We start from the raw sequence: 18,340 nt of genomic DNA, 5'->3' as shown, positions 1-18,340 counted from the left end.
TGAAAGTACTTTGTCTTTTTAAATCTCACTGAATAAAGCATGTACAGTGCTGGGCAGTATTTGGAATTTTCAAGACAATTATTGATATCCTTTTGACACTTATAAGTTTGTAACTATGTACTTGGAGCAAGAAATAAAAAAGGGCATTAAATTTTCATAAATTATTTGCCGTATAGGTTTGAATTCAGTTGACTTCTTAATAATGCATTTTGCTGGAATTTGGTGAACAAATGATAATAATTAATGGTTTAGAAGATGATGTTATAGTGATACAAAGCAAGAAGGTAAAAATCTGGAAAAGTCACACTGGGTTGATTTTTCTGGGAAATAGTCCTTGAGGGTCAAGGTTTTAGGGTATATTCTCTAGAACATTTATTTAGGGGTGAAGGAGGCAGGACTGGGCAGATGAAGAAGTTGACCTTTAATTCTGTTGCAGCAGTAGCCTTGGCCAGTTCTTGGGGGACTCTAAAGTTAGGATGGCCCTTCAGCAAGTCTTGAGTTAAGAAAAGGGGCCTGGGCTCTTCTATCACACTTCCCTCTGGCATAGACTATAGCAGGGGTGAAGCAGTAGCCAAGGGCAAGTCCTGGAGAGCAGTCCAAGTGCAAGTGGTTAGGAACCTACAGCACCCAGCACCTGGTGTACCTCCCTTCTGAAGTGGGAGGTATCTGGGCAGTGAACCACAGCTTTCAGTTCATGAGTGGAACCAAAGTGGTGAGTATATAGTCGTGGGGGAAGAGGAATGATCCATACTACATAATTTTCTTTTACTGTTTAATCTCCAGAATTCTTCTCCTGCTGTTGACTTTAGAACTATGAACCAAGCACATTATACCAGTCTAATAAATGATGAAACCATAGCAGTTTGGAGACAAAAACTTTCAGAACACAACAATGCAAATACAATCAAGTATGTGGTTGCTTGTCTTTTTTTCCCCCATATTATAAATATTTAGCTTGATGATTTTCCCCCTACTTCTATGTCGAAGCTATGAATATAGATGGAATTTTACATTTAGGTAATCTTTTCCCCCTCCCCACATCATTCAGAGTTTGGTCTCATGAGTAACAGTGAATTACTTCCCACTTTTCATATGGAGTGTACTTTTCAGCCTGCCTTTTCCAGTGTAAGATCTTAGAAATCCTGACCAAGGAAAGCCTAAGTTGGCCTTTGTGATAAGAGAGCTCAGTATTATGTTGTGTAAACCCCAGTGGGTTTCTTCACATTCATGTTCCAAAGCATTCTGAATCTAAGAGGGCTATTGTCTTATTTAATATGAATAGTTTCTATCATTTTCCCACTCAGAATGATTAGTTGAAATGGCAATTCACAGTCATAAGGGGAAAAAATGTATAGTTCGAAAAGTATTGAGACCTTTTATCAAGTTTGTTTTATTCTTAAACTGGAATATTTTCTGCATCTTTTTATATATCTTATTGACTTTCCTTAGCATTTCCTTTTTGTCATAGAGTCTAATGTGCACTAAGACTAGAAATGTGTATACTAGGTCTTGCTTTGTGATCTAGATTGTTTTGGGGCAAGTGACCAGGACCTTGAACTTTGGAGCTCTCTGGGTAGTAAAGCTTTGAGTGAGGTACCACTAACCACCTTCTAAACCTATGGGGCTCTCCAAATGAGTTACAACTGGAAAGGGCCTGGGGGGTGGGGGAGAAGAAGAACAGGTTGCTTATCAGCAGGGGAAGTTATTCATACTGTGTTTCACCAGTAGTTATTCTTTCATTTGTGAAACAAGGAGATGGAAGAAATGATCTTTAAAAGTCTTTCTCAACACAAATTCTGATTAACATAAGTTATTGAGGTCTCCTCCTCAGCCATATATTTTTACTTCTTCCCTTCTCCTTATACTAAATAATAGTATTCAGGATCCTGATATGCAGTTTTACTCTGGTTCCTCCCACTACTTTACCAGACCCTGTGTAATCTAGGTAACAAATACTCATTGCATAACTTTTAGTTTCTTTCTCAGATGGGATCAAATACAAGGAAATTATTGGTTAATTATTAATTTGCACAAATAATTTTTGTGGGGGAAATAACAGCTCACCTTTTGTTTTATGTTTAAAGTAGGGCATGTTTTAAACATATTATAGTAGGAGAATGTTCAAGATTCTTATTAGGAGCAAGAATTATTCTTTCAAGAGCTTTGATACTCTCATTTTTAAAAAATGATATATGGAAAATATAAGGTTTTGAGATGTGACACACTGTTTAAAGCAAATATATGTTTTCAAGGTTAATCTGAGAGCTGCCATAAATGAAATCTATTCAGTTAAGTGGTGAAATAAATAATGACTAATTTATTGCTGGTGCTCAAAAAAATGTTAAAAGACTTCACTCTTTCTTTCTCTCTCTTTGGTAGTGGAGTTGTTCAGATATTATCCTCTGCAGCCTGTTGGAATGGAAGTTTTCTTGAAAAAAAGTAAGTGACTTAGTGTTAGAAAACTGATGTGTGATGCAAACACTTACTAAAAGATGTGAAAGACTTTTGCTCTTTTGATGATGGTTGGTTTTAATTCAGTGAATAAACTGATGCTCTGTGCAAAAATTGGACTGCCTACTAATGATGAATGAGAGTAGATCAGGAAGGACAATGCTGAATCATGCCTGGTTGGCAGAGAAGCAGGTTACAATGAGAAAGACTATATCTCAGGAAGAATTGGCGTAATCCAAAATCAGAATTTTAAGATATTCTAAAATGTTAGCCCTATGATATTTGCATTATTGTTCATAAATTCTTAATCTTTAAATAATTTCCTTGGTTTCTTTGGTTTGCTTTTCCAATTTTTCTTTTATTTTCTCAAAAGGAGTAAGTTTTGGGAGACGTTCCAAGAAAATTTTAGTGACTCCTTGGATTCAGGTTCATCCCAGCTCACTGGGAAATTATGTTTGAGGCTGAACTCCACAGGCAGCAAATATTTGTTTGGCTGTATTCCTTCTGCAGATATCCCCCTCAAGAACATGATGCAGCAAAAGAGTCTTGTCATGGATTGGGATCTTTGACATTACCAAGTCCTGATCATCTGTCAGTCCTTTTCTGCCAGTTATCAGGCTAATGAGATTTCAAGATAAGTGTGTTGGTCATTACTGTAACAGATGCTCACTAGTCAACTTAAAAAGAAGAGAGGTTTATTTTGACTCATGGTTTCAATGGTTTTCGTCCATGTACAGTTGGCCACATTACTTTTGGTCCCATGGCAAGGAAGTATATAGTAGGAGAGTATGGCAGAGGAAGCTATTTACCTCTTGGTGGCCAGGAAGCAAAACAGAAAGACAGGAAGGGGTTGAGGTCCCAATATGCCCTTCAAGAACATGTCCCCAATGACCTAACCTCATTCCACTTGACTCCCATCTCCTGAAGGTTCTCCCACCTCCCAGTAGCACCATAGGCTGGGGAAAAAGCCTTCAACACACGGATCTTTGGGGAACAGTCAAGATCCATACTGTACGGTTCAGAAAAAATTGGATAGATGGATCAGAGGGGGTTTACTGTAGAAATTGATTTATATGATTGTAGTGACTGAGATGGCACCCCTGACATGCTTTTTGCAGGCTACTGAACTAGGGAAGCTAGTAGACTAGCTCAGTCTAAGACTTTAGAACCAGGGAAGCTGATGGAATAATTCTTAGTCTGAAACTAAAGGCCTTACAACCTGGAGGTCCTTTGGTGTAAGGCCCAGGGACCAAAGAACCTACAGTTCTGATGTGCAGCAGAGCAGGAGAAGAAGGGTGTCTCAGCTCTAAAATAGAGTGAATATGCCTTTCCTCTTCCTTTTTGTTCTGTTTGGGCCCAATTGAATGGTGCCTTGCCCACATTAGTTGATGGCGAATTTTCCTTACAAACTTCACTGATTCAAATGTCAATCTCTTCCAGAAACTCTCTCACAAACATACCCAGAAATAGTGCTTTACCAGTTACCATCCCTTAATCTAGTCAAATTGAACTCTAAAATTAATCAGACATACCCCCAAAATGTGTTCCTGAGTTACAGGTGGTCACTTCAGAAACTCTTTGCAGTTCCAGTTAGAGGTTACAGCCAGTTACTTGTGTGTTCGGGCAGCTGGAATGAGATCATTCAATTCATTTTATATTTAGTAATTAGTTTTTTCTTCCAGGGAAAGGTATTCTGATTATGCTGATGGTGGTCTTTTAGAGCCGAAATTCTCAACCAGTGTGACTTTGTTCTGTAGGAGACATTTGGCAGTGTCTGCTGACATTTGTGGTTGTTGCAGTGGAGAGCAGTATTTTGTTGGATCTAGTAGGAAGAGGCCAGGGATGCTGCCAAATATCATACAGTTCTACCTGATCACTGCAGAATTGGTTGGTCCCCAGAGTCAGTAATAATCAAGTTTGAGAAACCTTATTCTAGAAGGGTAACTTTTATGAAGGTTGGGAATGGCTTTTGGCCAGACTTCTTGGGTTATTCATCCATAGACCATGGATTCCATACGGTTCTGGGTAAAGATTTTTTAAAAACTGACATTTGTGCTATTTCAGAAAGCCTACTCTTCTAGTATATGCATAGGAAACCAGTTTCTTAAATCGGTATATACATAAAAGGGATTTTATTTTTTTCTTAACAGCAGAGTAGAAAGTATCTCTAAGATATGAAAAGTTACATTTGGGACACCAGAACTAGTTTGGGGCAGACTTATTTTTAGGACAACTAAAGGTTCAACAGAGAAAGTTCAAGAAATTCCTCTTGGTTTGACAATTTAAATTACAACACATATGATTATTTTAAATGTTAGAAAAATATACTTATGTCTTCATAAATTGGAACAGCTGTCGGAAAGTGCTAAAACTTTCTGAGTGTGTTGATTGTTCATAAACAGAAGCCTGTTTTGCAAATAGATGTCTCTTTTGTAAATTAATAAGTGCAGTATGTTCAAGAGTAGGAATTTAAGAGACATTCTCTAAGTCTCTGAAAGTCTGACTATTTAATGTTGGAAAAATGATTTAGTTGCTAGGGAGTTAAAAACATTTGCTGTAAAGTTAGTCTTTGGGTGAATGAATGTAAATTGTATCTCTTGTGTTAACTGAGAGAGATAATAACTTTGCATTTATTGTAGGTCTGCTTCATATTTTAAATTCCTTAAGAAATTTCAGGAAGGAGGTTTTACTTGCGCCTTGTGATGAGTGGACCAGTTTGTACAGGCAGTGATTTTCTTCATCTAGCCACAGCATCTACAACTAGTCCAGAGTAGCACAGTTACGAAGAAAGGGAAAAAACCCACAAAAGTAAATCAGGGAATTGATGTATTCATGACCTTCAAGGTTGTCTCAACCTGACATGATTGTCCTTATACTTTGACCTGTAGGGAAAAATTTTTTTGAAAATTTAAAATCATCTTGAAAAAGGTATTCCTGTGAAGATATTCTGTTGTGTTTCCCTGAAGTGTAGTATTCTTATGGATTTTGTCTGCTAGGTCAAATTTGAATCTGATCAGAATGGACAAAGCGTTTTATATACTTGTTTTATTATTTCTATCAGTGTGTTGTTTGCTTTTTTAAAATTATTTTTATATACTGTTCCATTTTTGTTTAGAATTGATGAACACTTTAAAACAAGTCCCAAAATCCCTGGGATTGATCTGAACTCAACTAGGGTATTATTTGAGAAGTTAATGAACTCTCAGCACTCCATGATTCTAGAACAGGTATGTTCCTTACATTTATAATGTGCATTCTTAAAATGCATTTTTTCAATTGAATAATTGAATTTTAAAGAAAAAAAGTGGACTGAAGAATGTAGATCAGTGGTAGAAAGCTTGAATAGTATGCACGAGGCTCTGGGTTTGAACCTGAGCACTGCCCCCCCCAAAAAAAAAAAAAAAAAAAATGAAAAGACAAGTCTTGAACTCATCTTAATTTTGTAAGAATATTCATTTTGGGAATTTGACCTACCTTTTGCTTTCTCTTTGGCTTAAATTTTTCTAAGGAATTGTCCCTTCAGAATATGAGGTCTGCATAGCTAGGAATCTTTGGCTCTTTTTTTTCTAATGTATTTGGAGAGCCTGGACCAATTCTTGGTTCATAGCAATAGCAGTGCATACTGAATGAATAAGAGTTGAGTCTATCAAATAGCTTATGAACTTAGAGATAAGTTAACTAGATATCAGGGATATCTGAATTTCTTATTCTTTTCTCTCATACAGATCTTAAACAGCTTTGAAAGTTGCCTAATTCCCCAGTTGTCAAGTTCACCACCAGATGTTGAAGCAATGAGAATCTATTTAATACTACCTGAGTTTCCCCTGCTCCAGGATTCCAAGTATTACATAACATTGACTATTCCCTTGGCCATGGCCATTCTGCGACTGGATACAAACCCTAGCAAAGTATTAGGTGAATGTGCTAAAATTTAATACCAGTGGTTTTGTTCTTATTTATTTTGTTGGTGTAACCACTGGCTCTCAGTGGATTGAGATTCAAGACTCTATTTGTTGTCATTTAATAGCTTTAACTTGTAACCCTGTTTTTAATTGAGCAAATTGAACCATTATTTAGGTTATTTAAAATGATTCATGCCAGATTAATTTGATTTTAAAATATCACAAAGTCAGATTATTCAACTACTTTTTTCCCTCCCACATGCTTGTGTAGTTAATAGTGCCTCAAGAATTAGTGTCTCTCCTACTTTAGGGGGTGGGAGTGAAATGAACAATTTTGGTGATGCAGAGATATCCAAGAAAGGAGAGGCAGAAAATGACCTAGTGGGGACTTACCAAATGTTTGTTTTGTTTTTCTTTTTTAGGACAGTTGAGTCCACACTGATTTTTGCAGGCTCCGGACACTTTGCTGAGATAAGAACCTTCCGTTCCTCAGTGAATTGGAGAGTGTCTCTCATGGGAGTAGCGCCTGAGATGTTTTTATTAATCAAGTGCAGAAAGTCTGTCACCCGGCTTTTTACTTTTTTCCCCCACTGGTAATTTTTTTTAGGTGTTTGTTGCAACTCAGTAACTTCTGTGTTCCAGATGGACTGGGATGTTACTTGAGCATGGTCTCCCCTTAAGTGAAGAGACCTGTTTCTGGCTTTTCCATATTGCTTTCACATTTGCACAAGAGATAAAAAACAAATAATATTGAAAGCATTAGTAATATGTTAGTAGTGAATTTTTTTAAGCTCAAAAGCCTTTTGGGCAAATTTCCTCAGGTGTTCTTACAGAAATGAGATAGAGAGATGGTAGTCTCTGAAGAGATATTACTTGACTTTTAAGTTTTGGGGTTTTAAAGTTTCTTTTTCTAGGACTAATGACATAAAAGAGATCAGAGTTGTTCAATTTTATGTTTAACTTATTTTAACCTTCTGATTATTGACATTTAAAGGAATACCTTAAAGTAGAGAGAACACTGCAGGTACCCATCACACAAACTGAACAGTTTTTAATACTTGGTCCTTTTTATTTTGTCCCCCAACCTACCTTTTAATTTTTTAATAGGATATTTTATTTTTATTTTTTCACTTTTTATTGATGGGGGATATATTAAAGGAAATCTCAGGTATTACATTATTTTATTGTCTAAATATTTTATTATCGCTAAGTTTATTTCTCATAAAGTTGAAGGCAGCAGTATGATCTTCTTGTCTGATTATGAGAAAGCATTGTTCGGAGAGAAGCAAATGTAGTTTTTCAACTAATTACGCCCATTGAAGGAAGGAATATTTTCTGTGTTGCTTTCACTTTTAGGGCACATCATCCTTTACATCCCTGGTTCAGGATTCGAATGGCTGAGAATAGTGCTGACATAGCATGAGGACATATGAACACTATTTGGAAAGATACAGTAGACATGCCTCCTGCCCCAAATATTTGTATCTTGTTCCAATGCAGCCTTGGAATTGAATTTTTACATAAGCCTTTGGAATAAGTCTTTGAAAAAAATCAGATCAAACTTTACTAGAAAAAAATAAATAAAAACTCCAGGGAGTCTTATGCAGCTGCTGCTCTCTCCAGAAATGTTTTAATGTATTCTTTTTACAGTCAGTTTGGGGAAACTGCATTTAGTCTAATGTGTATTTTCTAGCCATAGGAGTTTTTAGCTAGCAGGCAGAAGACTTGCTCAAGATGATGTATTAAAATGCTCTTCTCTTTCTTTCTTAAGATAACTGGTGGTCTCAGGTATGCCCAAAGTATTTCATGAAGCTGGTAAACCTCTATAAAGGAGCAGTCCTTTATCTACTGAGGGGGAGAAAGACATTCTTAATTCCTGTACTGTTTAACAATTACATTACAGCAGCTCTCAAGCTCTTGGAGAAATTATATAAGGTGAGCATAGGAATAGCCAGTGTGGGGATGGGTGAATAGATGGAAGTATAAAATGTCCTACTGAGATGTTCTCTGGGAAGCTGTTTTTCCATTCTCTGGGTTTAGTTGTTCTTATTTTGTTCTTCCTCAGGTAAATCTTAAAGTGAAGCATGTGGAATATGATGCATTTTACATTCCTGAGATTTCCAGTCTTGTGGACATTCAGGAAGACTACCTCATGTGGTTCTTGCATCAAGCAGGGATGGTAAGAATTCATGTAAAGCATATCTTATACCTTTAGTCTTTTTCTTTTTTTTCTTTCAGAGCACAAATAAGGACAAGAAAAGCACATTGGAGCCCTATAATTTGTATAACTTTGGTAGTATCATGCCTGTCTTTCATGTAGTTGTATTTTGCATTCTTCATATTTGAAGTGCTTTAGGTAATTGTAAATGTCATAAGGAGTAATAAATGAGTAGTCACCCAGAATGTTATGAATTTTTTTAGGTATCAACATTTAAAAAATCAAGGTATCTGAGACTGGAGATGTAACTTAGTGATAAAGTGTGTGGTTAGCATATGCAAAGCCTTGGATTTTATCCCCAAGACCACATTTAAAAAATAAAACAAGCAAAAAATCAAGTTATGTGAAGTAGTAAAAATTCATAAAAACAGAAAGTAGAAAAATGGTGCCAGGGGCAGGGAAAATGGGAGTTGTTATTTAATGGACGTGGAGCTTCAGTTTTGCAAGATAAAAAATTTCTGTAGATCCATTGTACAACAGTGTGAATATACTCAACACCGCTGAACTACACATTTAAAAATGGTGAATATGGTAAATTTTATGTGTTTATTTTTTAACCACAATTTTAAAAAATCTAGGCATATGAAAATATGAATTTCCAGCTTTTCTTGAAACTTGGAAGATCTGGCAACACAGCCTGTCGTCCCAGATGGCACCAACTGGCTAGAGTTCAGTGGTGGCTCTTTAGATGAGGCTTTATGTGTCCCCACTGCAGATTGATTTTTCCCTGACATTGAGGAAGGTATCATTTGCTAATTATCGTCTACTGATAGCTAACCTACTTTAGTTGTTATGTGCCAGCTGCCTAGACCCTATAGGCCACCTCTGATTCAGGGCTGTTTGTGTGAAAATGTTGTACATCCTGACCCAACTTTCACATATGTTAGACATTCATTCAAGGGACTGTGGATTCTTACCTACCATCCCTGGCATGGAAGGAACTGCTCAGTTTGATTGCAGATTGGCTTGGGATATGTGTAAGGCTCTTTAAGGAGTTCCCATCTGTGGCATATGTGTAAATTTGAGTTATGTCAGAAAACAGAATGATAATTTGGTTATTGTATTTAGTGCAGCCACATGCAGCAAATACATCTGAGGTGAGTCTTTTTTGAGTTGAACAGATTCATCAGCATCATTAAGGTGATATTTTCCCTGTAAAGTTTTGGAGTTCAGCAGTGGTCTCCAAAAGCAATATTTTTAAATAGGTTTATTTAATTAAACTGGCAGAGTTGTTTTCTTTGTCAGATAATATATGACCTTTGTCAGATAATATATGACCAGATAATATATGACACGAAGTTGTATTTTTTCTGTGGAGAATTTTAAAAATTGATGGCATTGTAATTTTAAAAGACTTCATGATTACCCTGAAAAAAAATATTTAGTGTTCTAATGGGTTGACATGGAAATTTAACATAGAGGTAGCAAAGAATTCTTTTCTCACTGAATTTAGAAATTGTAAAAGATATACTTTTCTGTTTTATCATTTTGTGATTTTTTTTTCATTGAGTAATAAAATGCTAAGCACTAAAATCAGGCTTATAAACTATTTAGGCCAACTGTTTTGTTTCCAGGTGAGGAAGTGGAGAAGTTAAACAATTCTTCCACCAACTCAGTAATTTTGAACATTCTTTTTGATCCTGAAAAAGAAGTTGCTCATGTTACAAATCTAGATTAACATGACTGTAGTCTCTGAATGGAGGTACTTAGTAACTTTTATGTGATAACCAAATATCAGAACTTGGATAGCAGATGCGTTATTTCCTCTTCTATAATTAAGGTGTTATTATGGAAAGATAGAAAATTAGCTGAATTTGGTGTGTGATTCTTTGTGATTTCTGTGAAATTTTATCTGTTGTATACAGTGCAATTAGAAATTGAAGTTTAAGTTTTTTTTAAATATTTTTAAAATGTTGATAGACCTCTATTTTATTCATTTATTTATATGTGGTGCTGAGAATTGAACACAGTGCCTCACACATGCTAGGCAAGTGCTCTACCACTGAGCTACAACCCACCTCCTAAGTTTCTTGATACTTGGAGTTTTGCTTGAAATGCCAATGCATTTTATGCACAAGTTTTAAAATCTATTTTAGCCACTTCAAAATAAAGATCTACAAATGGATTTTTAAAATTAATTTTTTAGTTTGGTACCAGAGAAGGTAGTATATAGTACAGAGCACATAATTTCATCAAAAAGAACTGAATTCAAATCTCAACTCTGGTTTTCTGGCTATGACTTTTATAAGTCCCTGCATTTCTATAGGCCTAGCCATCCTTATTTGTGAATGAAAATTATAATAGTATTGTGAGATTTCAGTGGAAGAAAGCAAGGAAAGGTATTATAATGAGCTCTCAATAGCTATAAGCAGTTCTTCAGCACCTAATAATGTATGTCATATATCTTGACTGGTTACTAGGGATGGAGACATGACCTGGATAAGGTGTCTACCTTTGCTGAGTTTATCATTCAGTGCAGAGGCCACAATGAAAATTACAAAGTGATATAGCGTGTATGTGTAGAAAGAATGTTCTAAAGTCTGATTTTTGCTCATTTTAAGAAAAGGTGATAATGGTTTATTTCAGTTAATCAGTTACCTCATCTGTGCTTAAAAACCAAATAGCACAGAGTGTCATTGTAAGCTCCTATAGAGGGCAGCACAGGTGAGGAATTCAGTACTGCACATAAATGCTTCAAAAATAAAAACTGAAGAAAACTTGACATCTCGCTGTATTAAAGGAGATGCAGCTCAAGGGGGCAGTGTTTTGTCTCCAAGTTCCTGTATTGTACACATGTTAGCATGGCAAACCCTAAGCAGAGGTGACTGGGTTTTCTCTCCAGTACTGCAGGTGTTTGTGTAAATGCCTACTGCCCCAGTTACAGGCACATTTAGGAAATGTTGGCATTAAAAAAAAAAAAAAATCACTCCTAATTCTTCAGTTCTATACCATTTACTTACTCAATTGCTTCTATTTCATATACTTCAAAAAGTGAACTTAGGTCACAGTGCAACCCCATTTCAGGTCAGAACCCTTGAAATATGGTCCACTAGTACTTTGCCAGTTATAAATTAGAATCATTTTGGGGCAGTGAATAACCCAGGAGAAACAGCCTTGTAAGATCATATGTCCAGTTAGCCTGTATGCATCCTTCTAGATTAGAAATAGCAATAGTGGCACAAAAATCATTCAAACTCATTTCACATCATATAGAAATGCCAGTATTAATACATTTTCTAAAAAAGTCAACATTTACAAAATAAAAATCAGTAAAATCGTTTTTCAGATATTAAAATTCATAGACATAAAAAATATAGATGTATAAAGAGATCTTCATCTTTTCTTCAACTTTTGACTGAGTGCTCTTCCCTCCTTTGCCTTCCTTAGAGTTGCTACCTTGACTCTCTAAGGCTTCAGTACTTCTGCCTACCTTGGTAAATCCCCTGCAGACATCTCTAGATCACCAACTATGGACAGCTTCTCTTTGGCCTTGGCTGTAGCTCCTATGGGAGGAAATTGGAAGTTCATTCCAGACAATTCACCCAACTGAGAGAATGGTGATCCTGCCCTCAATTTAACTCCTTTCCTTCTCTAGTAGAGAGATCAGCCTTCCTCCCAAACTGGGTTCTCTGATATTGGAGTATAGGGAAGAATCAGGTGGGAGGTGATGGAAGACACTAAAAGTGCAGAAGGTGGGGTTAAAGGGGGGCAGGGAGGGCTTGTGGTGGGGTTGCAGGGAGAGGATGGTCAATGATCAGAATAGGAGTGGAGAGAGCCAAGAGAGCCATAAAATTTCTGCTGATGGCTGAAGTAACTATATTACACCAATAAAAATACCTGTACTTAAAAAGTTGAGGTATACTAGGACCCTATAATGCTACAGCTGTTTTTGTAGTGATACCCAAACATGGGCTCAGTGCCTGATGAACATAGACACCAATATCATGGCACTAATTTTTACGCATGTGCGCACGCACACACACACACACACACACACACACACACACACAAAAGAGCTTTATTGTACAGATAACCAGAAAGGAGGGCAGGAGGTATAAGCTCAGATATTTTGCCCTGATAAGTTGATATGTGGAGTTTACAGGCAGGGAGAGGAAAGAAGCTGCTCATTGATTAGGTGGCAAGAAGGGGAAATTTTATTGTTCTTTTGGGCAGGTACAGACAGTTCTTATGCCTTTTCATAGGTCATAAGTTTGTTTTCAGGGGAATTATGTTTGGCACAGGGGATATTGAGTATGTAATGTCAAATGTCATTGACCAATGAGCTGGCAGCTTTTGTGCATATTCATTCTTGAAAAGATGGCTTTGCACCATCCTTGAGTGGATTCTGGAAAAATAACTTGAGCTCTTTGTTATTTAAGGAATTATACATAGTTATGTCCTCACGTTAACCAATTTCATTATCACTTCTCTCATGTGGCTTTTTACACTCAAATTGTTCAAATCATTACCTTGTCATTACCAACATATATTCAATATCTTTTCCCTTGAGAAAAAACAAATAATACTTATAGTAAATTAATTTCTCCTGAGAGGAATTAGAAAATTCTAAATATTGGTATCAGTTTTAAGCCAACTTTTCCCAGGATCTTTTGTAGGTACCTAAACTTGAAAATAATTTCACTTTCCATGGTGGTATGTGATAGCGCAATTGTTGTTTTTAAGTATTTCCATTTCTTAAATTGAAAGTAATTGGATATATAGGCATGAGAGTAAGTCAAATTGGCCTGGATTATGTATGCATGAGTCCATACCTGGTCTCACTGAACTGGAAGTTTCTGTGGTGATTGTTTTTTAGTCTGAAGAAACATCTCATGATCCCTAAAGGAATCTAGTTCTAAAGAATTAACTGGGTAGATTTTAATTAAAATTGTCTTTAGATGATTTTATTTAAATATGCATGAGTCTTACCAGAGAGTCCTGGGGCAAAAGCCCCAGCCCTGGTAGTTCCAATAGACCAGGTCTGACCACCCATTTTGAAAAGCCAATCAAAGGGCAAGAAATGAGCTTTAATCAGTGTGGTCTTTCTTGGGAAGAACAGAGAAAGGGTACAGTGACCAAAGATCTGCCATCAAGGAGAGGACAAACTTTTTGAGGTTTTATAGAAAAGAGAAACAAAGGCAGGGTTGTAGGCTTGTGTGACTGAGGGATTTGCCTAGTTGGTAGCATGGAAGTCATACAGATCAGGCCATGGCCTGGATGATCATTATTTCAGGACTGGTTTTGTGAGGTGGCTTGTTCCCATCATGACCACTTCTCCTTAGAGGGGCAACCTCTTCCTGTCATGGGGTGATTGTTGCCATTTAGCAGGGTGATCTCATCAAGTAGCCATCTGGCTCCAGGGTTTTACTGTTCCTGGAATCCAGTGTGACTTCAGGTTTAGGGCAGTGACTGGAGATGTCTAGGTGCCACACCAGGGGTTGGGCAGTGAAACATCTCTGCAAATTTTGAAAATACCTTACTCTTATCTTGGTGTCCTCAGTCTGGAAGGGAGAATGAGGTGAGTTAGGTAAATTTTGGCCTAATAACCTTGTATAACACTCCTTAAGTTATTAACATGCCCACATGCAGAGTTGAGCAGGAACCTAACCCAAAGTTTAAGTAATAAAGGAAACAGATACAAATAAAGGCAGAAATGCCCAACTTTATCCTGCTTTTTGTTACCCACTAGCCTGCAGGCCTAAATGAAGAGTCACTGCTTTTAGCAAAAGCAACCTAATTTCCTTTTACATAAAAGGAGGTTTACATTTCTTATTCATGTATTTAAACAATTATTACAAAAAACAAATTCACAGATTTAATGGAACAAAACTTTAAACTGAATAAAATGCATATTAACCTTACTGTCTTAATGTGATGAGCAAGAATGTCTTCTGAGACCTAAAGCCTCTTGCTTTGGGCACTGGGACCACCTGCACTGTCAGGTGTAGCTCCTGAGTTCCACGCCTGTAAGGCTGAGATGACTTGGCTCCTTCCTCCTCTCATCTGCTGTTAAACCTCATTCATACAGTAAGCCTGGCCTTTTCTTTGGAAGTGTGAAACATTTACCTGGCAAGATTGCTTTCTCTTTTCTCATTACCTTTGAACAAATAACTATTTATGTGGCACTGTTAGTAGACATTAAAAATAAATGTAAATTATGTGATAACACAATTATGAGGAAGTCATTCAGAATGTTTTTATATGTTTAGGAAATCATTTTTAAAAATCACTTGCAGATCTCAGGACAAATCCATGGTTTTGTTTGTTTGAGAAATTTGGTACAGATCAACATGATTTTTTTGTTGTTGTTTCTGTTAGGTTATATAACAAATATTACTAACTTTACAGATTTTCAGAATGGGTTTCCCTTTTTTCCTGACATGTAAAACTATAACATACCTGTTAGATATACTTCATTGTGGTCATATTTGTTAAGTCCTTTACCCATAGGTTCATTCACACGTTCATGGAGTGTTTTCCATAGGCAAAGCACTTCCATAGGCAAAGTGCTGAGCCAGGATATCTTTTCTTTCCACATGCTTGGTTTCTCTAAAGTGTGTGTGATGAAAGATGCAACATGCTAACAAATAAAATGTAATTTTCATCACAGGTTGAGCATCCCTAGTCTGATAAACAGTTGCTTAAAACTGTTATAAACTTTTTCAATGCCAACATGATGTCACAATTGGAAAATTCTGCACCATGAAACTTGTACACAATTACCTTTAGGCTAGGTGTATAAGGTGTATCTGAAACAAACAAGTTTCATGTTTAAACTTGGGTCCCATCCTTAAGACTTCTCATTTATGTATATTTAAATATTCCAAAATTTTAAAAAATGTAAAACATTTTTGTTACCAGGCATTTCAAAGAAAAGAAAACTCGGGGCTGGGGTTGTGGCTCAGTGGTAGAGTGTTTGCCTAGCATGTGTAAGACACTGGGTTCAATTCTCAGCACCACATTAAATAAATGAATAAAATAAATGTCTATCAGTGTCTAAATATATATATATATATAAGAGAGAAAACTCAACCAATTTACCCAGCAAAATTAACCTATAAAGTCAAGGTTGTAAATCTCCTGTGTTGGAATTAGATTTCTTATAAAGAGAATTCTGTTAATGCTGTGAATTATGGACAGTTAGTGAAGTGACTTTTAAAGGTCCTTTAAAACTTAAAAAAAATTTTTTTAACTCTTTTTCTTTGTCCATCAAAGCATCTATTTTTTGCCATTAAAGTTCCATGACTTGAATAGTCAGATAGGTTTTATGTTTTGTTTTCATAGTTTACATTTGGGGGGTTAAAAATTCAGGTTTTATAATCCAAGTAAGAGACTTTTTATTTTTCTTTACACAGAAGGCTAGACCATCTATAATACAGGTAAATGATCCTTTTAAAATTTTCTTATATGTTTTTCTAATAGTATTCTCTGTACAATATTGTAACACTGCCAATACTATGTTTTATTCTAGGATGCTGTAACACTTTGTTCCTATCCTTTCATTTTTGATGCCCAAGCCAAGACCAAAATGTTACAGACTGATGCTGAACTACAGATGCAGGTATCATATTTAAAAAAAAAAATGTTTTTCTCTTTTTGTTGTTGTTTTTTAAAATTCTAGACATTGTTGTAAGTTTTCCTAATAGGAATATCTGAGTGGGACTCCATTATAACTGTTAAGATAGTTCTATATTTTTTCAGTAATTTTGATTATAATACACATACATGAATATACATTTATATAGTACAAGGGTGGCAGATAGTTTCTGTAAAAGCCACATGGTAAATATTATAGACTGAGGGCCATATGGTCTCTGTTACCATTCATCTCTATTGTCACACAAAAGCAGTGATAAACATTAATAAATGGATAAGTATGAATAAGTGGCAGTATTTGAACAAAACTTTATGTACATTGAAATTTGAATTCTGTATATTCTTTATATGAGAAAATATTATTTATTCCTTTAATTTTATTTATTTTTTCCTGATCACTTAAGTACTTAAAAACCATTTTTAGCATGAGAGCTATGCAGAAACAGGCAACAACCTGCATTTGATCTTTGGGACTATAGCTTGTTGACCCCTGACAGAGAAAGAAATAATTAAGCGGAGTTTGGTGATCTTTATTAAACAGAAGCCTAAGTTAGAGAGATTTATTTAATTAATTTTAATGCATATTTTTATTGTAAAATATAATTAATTTTGGCAAACCTACAAACATGTTTGTGAAGTAGCAATCAAAACCTATCAGTTCCTACTATTCATGGATATGTACCTTCATGCATCTTTCTGTCTCTCCATCTTTGTCTTTCTGTCTCTCTAGTTCTTTGTCTATACATATATGTCTGTTTTCATAGTGATATATCCATGACATTGACAATTTAAAGGCTTTCCAGAGGAATGGATGCCTTTCACAAAATGAAAACCTTTCAACAAATGATTATTAGGTTTCTTTCCTGCCATCTTTAAAGTCATGGCTTTACCTATTCTGCCATGTTTCTTTAAGCGCATTCGTATTTTAGTCTTAGTCAATTAGTCTAAATCACTCTTCTGGACCTGATTATAGATCATGTGATTCACAAACTGTTTCAGTTAATCTAAACCCAGATAAGAAAGACTTGTATGCTGTGTGAACATAAGTAATTTGAAAAATTGTAAGTTAAGAGGTGGGAGGGGGAAGACAAAAGAATGCAGTCAGCCCTCTCTGGTTCCAAGGTACAACTTTCTCTATGGCTATACCTCTCTGAGCATATGCCAAGGCATAGTTAGCTGTTCTCTCCACTCACAGGAGTACTCTGGAGTAACTGTATTTTGCACATGCTCTTCCAGGTGGCGGTCAATGGAGCCAATCTGCAGAACGTCTTTATGCTTCTCACTCTGGAGCCTCTGCTGGCCAGAAGCCCCTTCCTGGTCCTTCACGTTCGCAGGAACAACCTTGTTGGAGATGCCCTAAGAGAGTTGAGCATTCATTCTGATATTGATTTGAAAAAGCCTCTCAAAGTGAGCTCCTCTAGTGTATTCCTCTAAATGCCTTCATAAGTTTTCATTAAGCAGTGAAAACAGTAAAGATCTTATTAAAATTGTGAAGTGCAGTCATAAATTTCTTTCATTTTACAAGAATTTTATCACCTCCTTGTGTCAAATCACCAAACATCTCAATGTAACATCAAATTAAAAATACTAGTGGATTATTTAAAGAATGATAGGGTTTTGCTTCTGCTGTCTTTGTTGTACTCTAGAATAAAAACAAGCAAACAACAAAAAGTAAAGCTTCAACTGGGTACCTAGGAAGGTTTGAATGTCAGAGATTTAAGAGAACATAAAACAGAAAAATGTCAAGTTGTAAAATTGTATATGAAGTTGATGGCCTGTTCAGATAGGCAAATTTAGCAATCTAAACTTATTAAATGAAGAAATCATCTTTTCCCATAGACCATACATGTTTGTATTACTCCTTACTGTTTTACTAGGGCTTTGCATGATGCTTGGTACACTGTAGTGTCCTAGAAATATTTAGTGAATTATTTGAAGTTGTTTAAAGGATGATTTTCATTTTTTATTTCCAATCCTGTTATAAACACTAGTTTTAGAAACATAACAGGAAAGAAATGAGGCTGATTATTTCCATAATATTGTTATGCTTTCCAAAATGTCTAGTAAGTAGCATCAGTTCCATCAATCTGCCTAGTTGTTCTCCCTACAACTTCTGGTTTATATTTTGATGTTGCTTTTCTTTTTGTTGCTGTTTTTGATCGGTAATCTAGAT

The 18,340-nt window shown here is 35.9% G+C and overlaps 1 protein-coding gene across 6 annotated transcripts in view; it reads left to right on the top strand.

Annotated features, from left to right (window-relative positions):
* Window positions 1-18,340, top strand: part of Herc3 (HECT and RLD domain containing E3 ubiquitin protein ligase 3) — a 116,050-nt gene that overhangs the window by 61,951 nt on the left and 35,759 nt on the right. For 5 of the 6 annotated variants that reach the window (XR_007110427.1, XM_047565678.1, XM_047565680.1 and 2 more), the window contains 9 exons: window positions 784-908; window positions 2,380-2,439; window positions 5,567-5,678; window positions 6,177-6,366; window positions 8,125-8,288; window positions 8,419-8,532; window positions 15,927-15,950; window positions 16,043-16,132; window positions 17,404-17,574. Coding sequence is in view for 5 of the 6 variants with exons in the window: in XM_047565678.1 (XP_047421634.1) it covers window positions 784-908; window positions 2,380-2,439; window positions 5,567-5,678; window positions 6,177-6,366; window positions 8,125-8,288; window positions 8,419-8,532; window positions 15,927-15,950; window positions 16,043-16,132; window positions 17,404-17,574 (1,050 nt within the window). In the remaining variant the exon portion in view is untranslated. Of the gene's footprint in view, window positions 1-783; window positions 909-2,379; window positions 2,440-5,566; window positions 5,679-6,176; window positions 6,367-6,775; window positions 6,939-8,124; window positions 8,289-8,418; window positions 8,533-15,926; window positions 15,951-16,042; window positions 16,133-17,403; window positions 17,575-18,340 lie in introns of those variants that run through there. The other variant, XM_047565683.1, reaches the window with a different exon arrangement.

Source organism: Sciurus carolinensis, chromosome 10 (genome assembly GCF_902686445.1).
Source record: "Sciurus carolinensis chromosome 10, mSciCar1.2, whole genome shotgun sequence".
Lineage (NCBI taxonomy): Eukaryota > Metazoa > Chordata > Mammalia > Rodentia > Sciuridae > Sciurus > Sciurus carolinensis.
This window is presented reverse-complemented; position numbering and strand designations above follow the sequence as displayed.